At 40.7% G+C, this 15,496-nt stretch overlaps 1 protein-coding gene across 3 annotated transcripts in view; it reads left to right on the top strand.

Annotated features, from left to right (window-relative positions):
- eml2 (EMAP like 2) overlaps positions 1 to 15,496 on the top strand; it is a 31,900-nt gene that overhangs the window by 1,168 nt on the left and 15,236 nt on the right. The window contains exons 1-4 of one of the 3 annotated variants that reach the window (XM_085244169.1): positions 4,387 to 4,508; positions 10,199 to 10,426; positions 10,896 to 11,013; positions 11,375 to 11,476. In XM_085244169.1, the coding sequence (XP_085100295.1) occupies positions 4,502 to 4,508; positions 10,199 to 10,426; positions 10,896 to 11,013; positions 11,375 to 11,476 (455 nt within the window). In that variant the 5' untranslated portion in view covers positions 4,387 to 4,501. Of the gene's footprint in view, positions 1 to 4,386; positions 4,509 to 10,198; positions 10,427 to 10,895; positions 11,014 to 11,374; positions 11,477 to 14,469; positions 14,589 to 15,496 lie in introns of those variants that run through there. The other 2 variants (XM_085244167.1, XM_085244170.1) reach the window with 2 other exon arrangements.

A 15,496-nucleotide genomic window follows, 5' to 3' on the forward strand; every position in this document is an offset into this window, starting at 1 on the left:
TCTGTGGTCACGCTGGAGGATTGTGACAGGCGTACGAGGTGGTGATGAGTTTCTAAGGCTGTTTTAGACAAATTGTCTCTGTGGAGAGATTCATGTGGAGATGCGAATACCATCAGTGGAGCAGTTTAAGGCGTTTGAACTGTTGTTATCTTAGGGAAGTATCTGTGGATTGCATTAACCCTGCAGTCAACTAAACTTCACAGACAGCCATATTGAGAAGCAGGTGGGGAGACAGTGAGGGGTCGTGAGAGTCTGATCAGAGCTGTGATGTGTGTTATCCAAGAAGGAGCATGTGCCAATCAAAGCATTTGGTGGAGGCGGTGGTCCAAAGCCTCCTGCAGCTTCCTGGATCATAACGATTTCAGTTAAACTGTAAGACAAATGCACAGCCTCGGCTCGTTGATCTTCACAGTAGCTGAGCTCAAATTAAAACAAAAAGAGGAAAATTTTGCTTGTAAGTTACAGTGGAGGCTTGTTGAGTGACAGCTGGTCCTGCAGCTGAGGGTCAACTGCTTTATTTGGACCACTTTGGACGCATAATGACTGGCTTTTTGGCTTCTTCACTTTAAATGTTAAAACAAAAATAGCACTTTGATTTAAATCAGCAGTTAATAATATGAATACATTGCTGTTTTTTTATATGTAGGTTATTGTCATCTGATAAAACTGACAAGTTTCCTTTTTGGACTATTTATTTGAAGGACAAGTGGGTACGTTAATGAGGTGTCACAGTGTGCCATGAAGGCTGTAGGTTCTCATCCAATTAAATGCAGGCAGATTTCGTACATTATGGTTGCTGTATTATTTTCAGACTGTATTTTTTTTACCTGCTATTCACCACAGCATTTTCATGCACGGACATGCCATGGGGTTGTTTTTAGCTGGTTTGGATTGTGACTTTGAGTGGGGACTCTACTGCTAAAATTATTGAAAGCAAAAACAGAAGTAATTTGCACCCTCCTTGGTCAACAGGGTGAAGCACAGTATTTAATCTGTGTCTGGATACTGCAGTCAGACAATAAACAGTGTTTAGTTTTAAACTAGGTGCTGAAATATGCCTGTGTGAAGTGTGAATCAGTCATAAGAATAACATGAAGGTGTCTTATTGCAGGTAGCAGGCTGCAGGTAGACAGGAATGAGCTAAGTGGAGAACAGAGTGTGTTATAATTCTGTTATTAGACTCTGTTAGCAACAGGAAGCTCTAGAGAGTTTAACATAGCCAAAATGTGTAATCTTTTATGTGTCTATTGAAGCACCCTGTTTCGTTCCCTTTCCTTTGACCTGTCTGTCAATCTTCTTGTATCTGCCATCTGTCCTCTCACTGCTGTAACCAGAGATCCTCCATCCTGATCCGATCTGTTGTTATGTCCTGGTCAACGCTTGAGCCAAATGCAGTTTGGATTCTCCAGTGTTTAAAAAATTTTCTAGTCAAATTAAACACATAGTCTCTTTGAACATGTTGAACGTCTGGCTCCAATAAAGCTGGATGTTCTATTTGTAGGGCAGTATAATGAGTTAGTTTAGCATTTCCAGTACTGACAGGTTTTATAGCTTTTATCTAAATGATGCTGTTGAGGTAAATACAACACATCAGGCTTCTTTATACATTCTGTCTCAGTCCTCAGAGCTTTTACTCTTGAGCTCATTTCAGAATTGCACAGTTGTCCTTTGAATCGAATATACTTGTTCATATTGTGACACTTTAGCACAGAGACATATGAGGACACACTGTACAGGCATTAAGTGATTCTCAGCTATTAAAGTCTGCACACAGACGTCGTTAATGGCCTCACAATAAATTTCAGTGTGCCTCACTTCTCTCCGTGCTGTTGTTTTAGAGTCGACAGGAGGTTTACGCTACTAACTAGCAATTTAGTTTGTTTTGTTATTTGGGTTCCGGTTTTAATAATAGTTTGCATTTCATATGCAAATTTAATTTGGTCATCAGTGGGGAATGAAAAAGATTTTTAACTAAATCTCATATCTCACTATTTTATCTGAAGAAACAAGACTCTAAATGGGCCATTTCCCTTTGCACATCCATATTTTATGATTCATCTTTGTTGCAGTGGTGTATTTAACAACATGCACCTGTTACAAGGTGACAAGGTGATTAGCAACACAGGGGCACCACAGGGGACTGTCCTCTCCCCCTTCCTCTTCACCCTCTACACCACAGACTTCAGCCACTGCACAGAGACCTGCCATCTTCAGAAGTTTTCTGATGACTCTGCGGTGGTTGGATGCATCAGCAGGGATGATGAGACAGAGTACCGGGCTATGGTCGACTCCTTTGTCACGTGGTGTGAGCAGAATCATCTGCAGCTCAACGTGGCAAAGACCAAGGAACTGATCGTGGACTTCAGGAAGACCAGGAAACACTTGACCCCTGTTTCAATCCAGGGGGTCAGTGTTGACATTGTGGAGGACTATAAATACCTTGGAGTACACATTGACAATAAACTGGACTGGGCTAAAAACACCACAGCACTTTACAGGAAGGGCCAGAGTCGTCTCTATTTTTTGAGGCGACTGAGGTCCTTCAACATCTGCCAGAAAATGCTGAGGATTTTCTATGAGTCTGTGGTGGCCAGTGCGATCCTCTATGCTGTTGCATGCTGGGGGAGCAGGCTGAGGGTCGCAGATGCCAACAGACTTAATAAACTGATCCGTAAGGCCAGCAATGTTGTGGGGATGGAGCTGGACTCCCTCAAGGTGGTGTCGGAGAGGCGGATGCTGTCCAAGATAAAGACAATGTTGGATAACACCTCCCACCCACTCCATGACATGTTGGTCAGTCACAGGAGCTCGTTCAGTGAGAGACTGAGATTACCGAAAAGCACCACTGAACGACACAGGAAATCATTCCTGCCTGTGGCCATCTCCCTGTACAACGCATCCACTTAACACACTGTTTACTGCTACAACTACACATGTTTCTTTTCCAAATATTTATTTATAAGTGACTTATGTATGTATGTATGTATATATATGTATATATTGTACTATTCTTAGTTAGCGTATTGTCTGTCTTGTCTTAATGTTGGTTTAAAATGGAGCACTGTAACAAAAAATAATTTCCCCCAGGGATCAATAAAGTATTCTGATTCTGATTCTGATTATCTCTATGAAAGTACGCACATGAGTGCATGAATCCATACTGACATCTGGACCACGTTTACAGTGCAAAGTGATGCTGTGCAACCTGCAGAGTGCCACTTTACCAGTGCAGAGTACAGTCTGTTCCTCCAGCTGAAGACTGAAATGACTAGCGGCTGAAGCAATGTTTGAGCGTTACAGCGACAAACCCATCAATCGTGGCATACTGTATGCTGCACAGCTGCCATTTGCAAACTCTGTTTAGTGGCAATAAAAAGAAAAAAGCGTCACGCACCAGTCTGCTGAAAAATTCCTTTCTTCATGGTACGCTGAGGTTTCAATTCAAATGGCAAGTGTTTAAAATGTAAGATTTACTGTATTATTTATTTAAATGTTGGTATAGGGTGAGGAAAACACTTCACAAACACATATTTTATGTTGTGAAATGAGGTTTCTTCTTGTTGAAGGTTCTTCCTCCCAGTTTTCACCAGGTGCTGCTCATTGGGGATCATGCAAGGAGTGGAGTTCTCTATAATATTGTGGGGTGTTGGCATTATAATCTATCGTCCCTTAAGCAGGCTGCAACAGCATACAGTGCAGCACAGAAGATTAAGCTGTGTCACACTTTAGCTACATAGACTGGAAATCCATCTGTTATCATTGGTTTTGACCTTTTCCTGTCTGTAGAACATCACAGACTCATCTTTTAAAGCACCAAAATCGGCCATACTCTTGTTACCAGTTTGAAACATTTCCAGATGAGTGCATGTAGATCTTGAATGAGAATATACTGCATGGTAACTGGACAGTTTTTACATTTTTACCTGCAAGGACACAGACTACAGTGGTGGCATTTATTCTCATGTGGTGTGTATCCTTTATGTGGGTGTGTGAGTGCATGTCATTGATCCTGGACGTCGCAGCATCTCTTCCTGGTGGTGCCTGGCTGTGCTGATGCTGATGCTGGTGCAGTGTGTTTGTGTGGCCCTAAGCCAGGCTCCACCCCTTCTGCCTCGGCTTTCTCTCTGCTTGTAGCTAATTAATGAGACAGGAGGAGGGATGTAAGGGAAGGAATAGAAAAAAAAGAGGAGAGAGAGAGAGGCAGAGCAGGGGATGGGAGGAGGAAGAGGGAGTGGCCCAGGAAGGAGGAAGTGGAGGTGGAGGAAGGAGTGGGTCAGCAAAAGAGGATGGCAGATGATTTATTTTTGTGTGTGTGTGTGAGATAGAGAGGGAGCGAGAGGGTGAGCAAGCACCGGTCATAGATGGGAAGGGGAGGGAGTGGGAGTCCAGGAAGTCTCTAAGGAGGAAGAGTGAGGGCAAGTGGACTGACTGACTGACTGCTCTGTGGATTGAGTGACTGGTTGATTGACAGGAGGAGTGACCAGGCACTCAGTGTGGCAGTATGGCAGGTAGGCACGTCGAGCTCCACCTTCATCATCACTTCACTGCAGCATAAATATTCCAGCAGCCAACAGTCTTCTTATTGTCCTGTGCCGACCTCCCTACCTCTTTGACAGGATCACACTTACACATTCCTCTGAATTTCATCATCCACATTTTTCTTCCATCTGTTTTTCTTTTTACTCCATTCCCTCTGATTTCTTCTTTGTTACTTTCTCTTTTCCATCCATCCTTTTCTTTTGTCTACTACCTTTTTCCATCTGTCGGCATGTTTCTGTTCCCTGATAGCAGCCATGTCTGTATTATCCTCACGTCAGCTTTGCTTAAAGTACAGTGCTGTGCTGGGATGGAGATGGAAGTTAGCTCGTATTGTGTGTGTAATGCTTACTGAATGTCAAATAGATCCGGGCTTAGGTTTATATGACAGCAAGAGAATACCACTGAGGTGTGTGTGTGTGCGTGTGCGTGTGTGTGATGATTCAAGGGCAAATTGAAAAGTAGCCGGTGCTGCAGCGCTCTTTAAACAGGTGTCCTGTCAGTAGATGAGATAAAATCAGCAGAGGTGAACTCTGCTGATCTCTCTTTGTTTACAGTTTCCTGTGCCACCATATGCCTCCTTGATTACTTTGTCTCTTAAGTAACATTTAACAAGTCTAGTGCAAACTCTGCAACTCATCAGGCAGCAACACAAACGCACCTCAAGGGGAATAAAGTTAGATCTGTACACATCATATAGGTGCACAGTATCGACTCTTACAAATGTGTATTCTCATATTAAACGTGGACAAAGTTTCAAATAAAATCAGTGTACAGTAGGGGCAGAGGCTGTCTTGTTTGCGAGGCGCAATCAGTCAGAAAAGGTTGGGTTAAAGCAGTGGTTTCAGGCAAAGCTTAAACTGGAGGTTTACACTGTATTATGGGATAAATATGGATTATTTTAAGTTGCCAATCATGCATTTTCCAATAAAATCTGAAGCTGGAAACAAGTGTAATATGTTTCCTTTCATGACCATATGACCAAAACCAGTGGATTTTGTTTTTCATCACAATATTCACCATGTTGGTACCTTGGTTACCACTGTTCCTTAGAGCCAGAAGGTCCTGGGTTCAAATCCAGTTGACCAGTCCAGGGTGTACCCCGCCTCTCCTGTGACAGCTGGGAAGGCTCCAGCCAGAACTGGATAAATGGAAGAAAGTGGATGGATGGTCACAAAGCTGATGTTAGCAGCTTTATGACCAGTGTTAGCAGCACAGCACACAGTGCAATTATGAAAACAACAAATAAACCTACAGCAGTTTGTGTCTTTTAATATTAAATGCTTTTTACAAGTTTCGTATAAACACTTTTACGAGATGCTCGCATGAATGGCTGCCATGTATGTCAACATAATAAGGTTAGCACATTAGCATCAGATTACACGACTGAAGCTCAGCTCAATCTGTTGCCAGCTGATAAAGCTCTGACATGAAGAGGCTTGTGTGAGCGGTGCTAAAATAGCCCCTGTAAAGGAGATGAAATCCTCTGATTTAGGGACCTGAATTTAAGTTACAAATATTCATACCCTTAATATGATCCAAAATCAAACTAGGAAAGTATTTTATATTCTAAGGAGTTCATGTTGTAGCTGTCTGAGTATTGGACGATTGCAGACAAAGCCCTGTTAAGGCAAAACTGTTCATTCTAGGTTCTTTCATTTAGTCTCTGCAGCAGTCTCTCCTGCCTTCCACCTCATTCTGTTTGTCTCCTCAATTAAGTGCACTCAGTAGTTGCAGTAGTTTAGATAAACGTGATTACTGCAGTAGTCAGATAAAAATGAATCATTCTTCTCCCACCTCTTCATCCTTTCTCGGTTAGTTCAACTCGTGATCTCCTCCCACCTACATTCTGGCTTCTCCCTCTCAGCTGACAACTATTCCTAGTTTTGTGTCTCCATTTTCAGCTTGTTTTAATTATTTGTACTCATTCCTTTTAAAAAGAACAACAAACAAAAAAAACATTATTTGGGGGAAAAGTCAGCAAACATTGTAAACAGTTTCTATTGGGGCTGAGTGGCAACTCTGTACATGCAGTAATTATGTCCTGGTGACACTGAAATGACATTATTTAATTTATACAATGTGTCAATATAACTGCATTTTAAGCCAGCGGGAGAGTTTCTTGCTTCTTTCTTGTAGATGGACTTTTGTAAGTATTGTGAGTTATAGTAACTGTGATGGTTCTTTTACTTTGCCTGTTTATTTTTGAGTTTTCAAAACCAACATTTAGGTCATTATGATGACTAGCTGTGTTAAACAGGGAGACCCAAACTGCTTTTTCATTGAAGAAGAGAAACAATGATGGAGGCCTGAGACAATCTTACCTTAGATGCTGGTCTGCGTAGGTCAACTCTGCCATGCAAATCTCCCCTGAACTTCATGTTTGTATGTAAATCTGAAGCTTAATTTCCTCATGGCTTCTTCCTGTGTCATTTGACTATGAAATGTAATACAGTAAGGGTAACAGTACTGCCTGTGTCTCAGTTTACAATGCTGAGCATTGTGTTGCCTTGTGCTGAAGCAGTGTAAAGTATAAAATCCCTTTTTGAAGAGTGGCGCTCTTTTACTGCAAGTTTATAAATAAACATTTTTGCACAAATGCTGCGATCACATGATGACTTAAAAATAACACGGATCAGGGAGGAAGTTTGTGGTAGATCATCTCATTTTTTTCCATTTATGATATTTCTGGGTTATATGAACATGTCATGGTCTTTTTTCTGCATATGCATCTTTAATGCAGCCTGGTTGTTTTTGTTGTTGTTTTATGGTGATATTTGAATTATTTGTAAATAAACGATAGCTTCAGCTGTCTTTTCCACACTACTACCACTGTGTAAAGTTGGAGCAATACCTGATGTTTACAAATATTGCTTGTTTTGTTTGTGATCTCACTGTTTGTTCCAGTGAAGTAGAAAAATCTTTATTATACCTATTAACATTCATTTAAACCCTTTTCAGTCTTTCAGCAACCAGTTAATGAAACTAGATCTCAAAGATAAAAGATAATTATCATCTTACACTCACACATTGCTTTGTTGGGTACACCTCATCTATTCAGCCTGTCCATTTGACAGGCTGAAGCAGGACCTCCTTCTTTTTCCATACTTATAAGATTTTGAAAGCATTAACGTATGAATGGAAATATGTATTTTTGATCTGGAGATGGTGGCCGTGAGATCAGAATTCAGACCTCATGAACAGTTGTGATGATGTGTCCAACTGAAAACTTGTCTTTCACTTTATCAGGTTGTAATCGGATAATGTGGGTCACAGATTTAAATAATCCACACCGGGCAGTTTACCTTTGATAAGCTCGCCAGCCCACGATGATGTCATCACGGTGGGGGGAAAGATGATGTGCGATTAGGCTGAAAAGAGTTGGAGAGGACCGGAGGTAGTCAGCTTGGTGGATGTGTGTGGGTTGAGGTCAACAGGAGCTTATATGAATTCCTGTACGTGTATTTATTAGCAAAAAGTATTGCTTTAAAAAATGCATGTTTTTACTAATACATACATTTACTGAAATACTCATTTTGAAATATCACGTTTCACACTGAACCAGTTAGTCACTATACCAGGCTGTTTGTACTGTAAATGATTTGGGAAACAAAAGTGTTATACAGCATATCCAAACCAAAAAGACTGAGTAACAAATTTACAGTCATGTTGAATTCATGTTTTCATCGCTCACATCCGTGTTTGTTTCAGCCAGCAGTCGTTTTCCTCTGATTACTGCCCTCTGCAGTTGTCAGCAGTGGTTGCATAAACAAAAAAGGCACAAATGCTGCAAACAAATGCACAGACTGCACAAACATGTCGGGTCTGCCAATCAAAAGATTTTTCCACACAGCAAGCTGTGGTTGATAAAAATCCTCAGGGTACCTTTAAGTTTAAAGGATAGTCTCCAAGAACGCTGTTAAGTCACTGTCTTACAGTAATGTATTAATAAAAAGTCTGTGCCTGTGGTGGCATTTCTGGAAAAATAAATGCAGTTTAATTTACTGTCCTCATGCTGCAGCTCCACAGATAATGTAATATGTTTATCTGCGCTGAGAACTTGCCAATATTATTCATGGAAAAAATGCATCTACGAAGAGGAAACGAGGAGCTAGTTTGTTTTTCTGCTTCCAGATTTCTCTGACCTGCAGTGTGAAACCCCATTTTCTAAATGTTCTAATATATTAGAACTTAAATATTCATAATTTCCTCTTTAATACACAAAAACATAATAAAAAAGCTTAGTTTCTCTGTCTTATCCCTCTTTGTTTTTTTCCTCCCCGTCTGTATGTCCTTGATTGGTTTTCCTTCCTGCTGTTATTCTTCTTCTGTCATTTACACTCATTCTCAGTCTAAATTATTGAAAATGGTCACAATACCTTTAAGCTCTTGTCCCCACCTAGAAATTTAACACCACTGATTTACAAAGCAGCAGCCACAGCAGTGGATATCCATAACACCGAAACAGATGCTTGCTTTTAAAGAATAACCCCAAGAGTTCCCGTATATAGCTGCGGTCATTAGTTTACATGCGCTTATCATGGGTATGAATGTCATGGTAATCCTGGGCTTTTAATGATTTCTTTGAACTCTTCTTTTTCCGGCATGGAACGATTGTACGACACACATCTTTAATGACTTTGAAAATTAGGTGCACATGTTGGGATTTATTTTTGATTTTCTGTTATCCACACAGGATCAAAAGTCCACCTCCAGGCTGCGTGCACTCACTAATGAGTAGTACTGAAGGTTCTATAGTGTCCTGTAACTTACCAAGGCCTATTAATGTCTCATTAATGGTCATAATTGACTACAGTTGGTAGTTTCTCTTTGTCAGCATAAAAAAGATTTGTTTGACAGCACTCACTGAATTCACTAATCCTCTGAAAGCTGGGAAAGCCCCCCTCCCTGAGCCTGGTTCTGCCTGAGGTGTCTTCCTGTTAAAAGGGATTTTTTTCCTTCCCACTGTCTCCAAGGGCTTGCTCAAAGGTTGTCATTTGATTGTTGGTCTTTACCTTACAATATACAGTGCGTTGAGACCAATCCGCTATATAAATAAAACTTAATTGAATTGGAAATCAGTATTTTCTGAAGGTCTAACGTGAGCTTTGAAGCACCATAGACTGGGAAAGTGCTGACCAAGAAAGAAGCTCCTGCTCCAAAATTAATACTTTTAAGCTCAACTGAGTTTGTGGACTAAAAGCGGGGTCCATTCAAGAAACCAATCACTTTAAGTGAACTATAACAATTCTGCCAAGAAGATTGGTCAAATGTGCAGCCAGAATTATGCCAGCAGCTTGTTGATGGCTACCAAAGGGGTTTGGTTGAGGTGCAGCTTGCTAAGGGACATTTAAGCAAATATTAGTGGGTGTTTGAAGGTGTATGTATACTTTTGAACCTGTGTGGATTAGAGAAAATCCAAAATAAATTAAAAAATGTGCACCTCAAGTTCTGAAAACTCATTGTGATATTTGTTTGTTTGTTTGTTTTGTAAACATTTTTAGGTTCTTTTTTATTTAAGTTTTTTATTAAGTATTCTTTTCTCACAATCCCATATGCAGCTGCATGTGACTCCTTTATCTCTATGGTTTAACTCTTAAAATCTACATTATAACCCCTAGAATTCATTAAAACTAAAAGGTTAAACACTTAAACTCTCCAGATGACACTGTGTCGGCGAGCAGTAACATGGACATGGAGGACCGGGTGTCTCACCTGGAGCAGAGGCTGCAGTTGCAAGAGGACGAGATCCAGCTGCTGAAGGCGGCTCTGGCTGATGCCCTGCGCCGGCTCGGCTATTGTGAGGAGCAGAGCCAAGGGAAGCAACCAGCAGGCGTTCATGCTGGGAGGAGATCTCTGGCCACTACAGCTGCGGCACCACCTACCAAGGGTAGGTAACATCAGTGCTTCTGTAAAGCTGAAATATGTTGCTGCTTTTCATATTCCAAGATAAATGTCATTGCTCTCCAATCAGGTGGTTTCAGATCCCAACTATATCTGTGCTGCAGTTCTTAACTTTTACTATGTTAGTATTTAGAAATGATATAAATACCTTAAATTGACTTAATCCTGCTACTGCTAAACTATTCACAAAAAATACATGCTGATATAAAATCATACTTTCTTTTAATTTACGTTTGTCACAAGTCAGAATGGCCAGCCACCGCTAAAATGAAAGCTTTGTGTTGTCAGTTGAACAAGCTGAGCATGCAAATCACATTTGCTTATATGCCAAATATAGAAATCTTCTGTTTCCCTTGATGACATTGATCTGGAAGTGGTAAATTAAAAGTTTAACTGGGGTCTGGAACTGGGAAGCTGTACGCACTTTGTGCTCATGGCATTTTCTTTTCTTTCAGTGCGACAGCTCCTGCAGGCTCTTCCCTCCCGACCTCTGAGTAATGGCTACATTCAACAGAAACGTCTCCTTTCTTCGCCTTCATCTCCAAAGAAAGAGGTGCTACAGTCTATAAAGAGGTAGGATTAAGAATGGAAAGCAAAGATGCTGAACACAACATAACAAGACTTTTCATTTTTCGTTTGCAAGGGTGTCCTATTTTTTAATCCCCTATTCACGTTAATAAAAATGGAACTGCAATTTGATGTATTCTTTAATTGACAGTTAAAGTTAATTTACTTTTATGTAAAATAGCATCATCAAGTACACTTTACTTTCTCTTGTTTGATACTTTAAGTTTAATTGAATAGGCATTAACTTAGCAATCAACTGTTGTTTTTAATCCTCTTTTAACCCAATTGTAACTTCATGTAAAAAATGGTAATGTTACAGTTTGTTCATCAAAACATCAAGAGTTCTCCCTCCTCTTCCCTTCTTCAGAAAGAGTATGTCCACAGAACGTCTCACCCTGGTGAGGAGAGAGATGGGGGCGGAGAGTCGGAGTCGAACAACATCCTCCAGCAGCTCCTCTGGTGGCAAAAGGTAACAGCCTTTATCTGAGAGCTGGTGTGAAAACATAGACGTTTAATGCAAAATCTATGGACAACTCTTAATGTTTGGGACACTAAAGTACTGACCACAGAGTAAACCCTGTTGTTTGTCAGATAATGCAATAAAAGTGCTCCAAAAGGCAACAACACACAAATATTTTAGAGCGAGTCAAAGTGGTGAAGCTGAAATCCAGCAGAGAGCCAAAAGCCTTCCTGCTTCCCACAGGTTTATCCCTAATAATGCATAACTTAAAGCCTTAATGCTTACATGGGTGAGTTATAAGAAAGGTTCTACCTCTACATTTGTCCTTTAGGGGAAATCTACCAAAATAATGCTGCACATGTTCTGCTCATACATGCCACCCCTTCAGATTTTTCCGGGGGAATCCCGAATTTCAGTGCCCCTCCCGAAAATCTCCCGGAGCCACCATTCTCCCGAATTTCTCCTGTTTTTCCACCTGGACAACAAAATTGAAAAACCATATCACAGCCAATTCCAGTTTCCAACAATGGCGGCAGCTACTTAGTTTTATTACTCTTTCTGGATTGCAAAATAAACTTTTAGCACATTTTGAGGAGGAAATGTAGCAGTGTGAACTTCAAATATCTGAGCCGGCGAGAACAGCAAACTCCCGGCACATCGTTTTCAAACCCCCGCGGTCTTTCGCTACTCAGGTTAAACATGATATATAAATCACTTAGATAACCTAAAAATGATATTGTTTGACTTTTTTCAAGGTTCTATTTGTTCCTCAGTAAAACGGTTTGGCTGAGATTAAAGTTATTACATTAGATTAAATACAACTTTATTAATCCCTCGGGGGGGGTGTTCCTCCAGGGGTTTTCGCACAGCTGAATAAACGTCAAACAGAAAACAGAAGTGTGAGATGGTCCCAAATTTGCGCCAGCGTCCGGTTATATCTGGATAGCAAGGAGCAGACGGCAGAGTTTCACTCCACCGAGAGAGCCCGTGACGTAATTCTGAAGGCTAGACCGTCACAGTCACTCACTTCCGGCCTACCTGGCTTTTAGAGGACCTGGCCCACTTAAGCCACGGAGGGGTCCTCACGTGGATGCAGCCTCTGAATTTGGAAAGCCACGGCTGGGGACAGTAATAACGGTGACATTTAACTTTAAATAAATAGTGTTAAATAAATAAATACTGTAGAATGCCAGTTTTTTTTGTATATGTATAACCTACACTCCCCTTTTTGAATGCCTCCATAATTCTGAGGTCTTAAGATTGGCAAGTATGGTTCTGCTGTGAGGCTGAGCCTTGCAGTGGAAAAACAGTCATTATAAGTCATTAGGTTTGGGCGTTACAGCATGGGAGTCTGTCTCAAGTGGTCATTTTAGGGATTGCAGTTTTCACCACATCCAAGCAGGCTTCATTTTTCATCCCTGGAGATTGCTGCTCGACTGCGTTGCCATGACAACCAGTCTGAAAACTTTTTTTCTAACAAACTGTGGGTCAGAAGGACTGTGATGAAGTTCAGTGGGTTAGTCGTAATGAGCTGTCTTATCGCTGCACTGTCTTCTGTCTGTAGGCAGACTCAAGTGGCAGTAATTGAACCAGTCTGGCAGTCTGTCCCAGTCAGATGCTGGAAAAACGGTGAAGAACGAGTAAAATAATAAGCAACCTGACCCTTTACAATGTATGTGGAGATACTCTCCTCCATTGTCATCCCGGAAAAATGCAAAAAAATTGTTATTATAAAGAAAGCAGTGTCAGTGTAAATTTAAGTCCTAATATAGTATCTAGAGAAGATCATAGTATTTTAGGTATAACAGTAGGTTCAGTGTCGTTGGCGTTCCTCCGGACAGGCTGGAGGAGGCCATGGAGCTTCTCTGCTTAGGCTGCTGCCCCCGCGACCCGGCTCCTGATAGGCGGAAGAAGATGGATGGATAAATGGATGGATTTTTCATCATACATCAGTTCAGTCTTTGGTTTTACTCGTGTTGTTTTAAATCATCCTCTCAGAGGTGTTGATACCATCTAAAACTGGGAAACAATAAAAATGTTGCTCTTTAATAGGATTATTTTTTTTGACAAGGGCATAGTTACATTTTTGAAAAGGCAATTTAAAAGAGAGAGCACAATTTTGGGGGGAATTTCAAGGCACCGGTGTTTGTTTGTTGATTTTTTTATGTATAATGACCACAGTGATCACCACTGACAAAACTGCAGAAAGCGCATAAAATGGGCCACATACAAACTACTTTAATCTTAGGTGGGTCAGACCAATGAAACTCTGCTTCCTGTCGGCTCAAGGAACTTTTTTACACATTTAATCGCTGCGATATCTTAATATAAGAAAAAGAAGATGCATTTCAGCAGTGCGTGTCAGTTTTTTTTACATGATAAAGAAATGCTGCTGTGGTAAATTAAAGAAATCTGTTAGCAGAACTCTCTGGTTCAAATTGGAAGAAACTGTAAAAGTAAAGTAAAACTTTACTTCACTGACTGTCCTTAATTGGAATTTTACTGCTGTGTAACCATGGTTTAAAAAAAACCCCACAAAACAAAACAAAAACAAAAACCCAGAAATGTCTAAATAAACATTTTCCAAAGCATCCAGTGGACTCGATTATAGTCTTTGGCGGCCTGATTCTGATCCTTATCTCTACTCTGCTCTACTCTACTCTACTCTACTCTGCTCTACTCTACTCTGCTGTCTCCTTTACTCCTTTCATTCAAGTATCATGTTTAACAGTTCTTGGTAAAAGGGAGGTGTGGTAGTTGTGCAGAAAGGGGCGTGCCTGTACAGTAAGGAAGTGGATTCTGATTGGATGATATGACCTGATTTCTCTCCTCTCCTCTACTGTCTCCTTTACTCCTTTCATTCTGCTGATGTATCATGTTTCTAACAGTTCTTGGTAAAAGGGAGGCGTGGTAGTTGTGCAGAAAGGGGTGTGCCTGGACAATAAGGAAGTGCATTCTGATTGGATAATATGACCTTTCAGGCTGAGCTAAAAGTTTGCAGAGTGAAGGAGGAAGTCCGTGTGTTGGTGTGGCTTTGGACAGGAGAAGAATCGCTCTGACTGCTCACCAGTGTTGACGTTTAGTGTAACGGAAACCTTGCAGACATGAAGAAATCACCCAGGTAATTTGCTGCTTTACAATGAGTAGTCAATGATTGACTAGAATTGAGTAGAAGCAGACTTTAAGCAGAGATGGTATATTTGGGAATCATTTGAAAGGCAAAGACATGCTAATTACGACCTAAGTTGTTTGCATGTCATAAAGGAAACTGTGTAGCTTTAAACCTTGGATGGCTGGTTGGTATCTCCATTATGGAAAATGAATACACAGCTTTTATAAAGAGAGGTACTTGTTTTTGTTACAACTAGTCCCTCAGCTGCAGTTTAAATGAAAAGAAAATTAAATACAGTTTTTATTGGTAGGTAAATGCATTCAGGCTTTACCCTCTGAAATGCTTGGTTGTTTTCACTCCAAACAAAGTCAGCAGTCAGTGCTTAGGTTCGAAGACATTCAGGGGAAGTGGTGCTGCTTTTTGAAACCGTTGTCACGCAAACCATTAGATGCAGTCGGGTTCTCTGTCTGCAGGGCTGTGGGGAGGGGCAGCTGCATGGTTACATGAATAAAACAACACAGCTTGATGAGTTCATCGACCATGAGCCTAATGGCAAGGGGCAGGTCTTATGAAAAAATGCTAAACTGTGTGATACTTTGAGTTTTAAATGTTTGGTTCAAACAAATATGAATAAGGTGAGTTACAAATGCTTATTTATTTAGCTAACATTCACATAACAACCGCATTCAAAGTAAAAACCATCTATCTGGCTGTTGTGAAAATATTTATTTTCCTGAAGTGTATTTCTTTATTACAAACTCATTACATTATGCAAATGCTAAACCATTTTAGGCGTAAGCTGCTGTTTTGGCTGCTAATGAACATTTCTGCCTGGTTATGAAACGCACACAGACAGATGGGACTCAGTGAATGTGATGTGACATCGGACCAGTCGCTCTGTACTCAGCAGATCTGTC

This window comes from Mchenga conophoros, linkage group LG14 (assembly GCF_057382185.1).
Source record: "Mchenga conophoros isolate Kocher_MC1m ecotype Shallow Benthic linkage group LG14, M_conophoros_male_GT1.1, whole genome shotgun sequence".
Lineage (NCBI taxonomy): Eukaryota > Metazoa > Chordata > Actinopteri > Cichliformes > Cichlidae > Mchenga > Mchenga conophoros.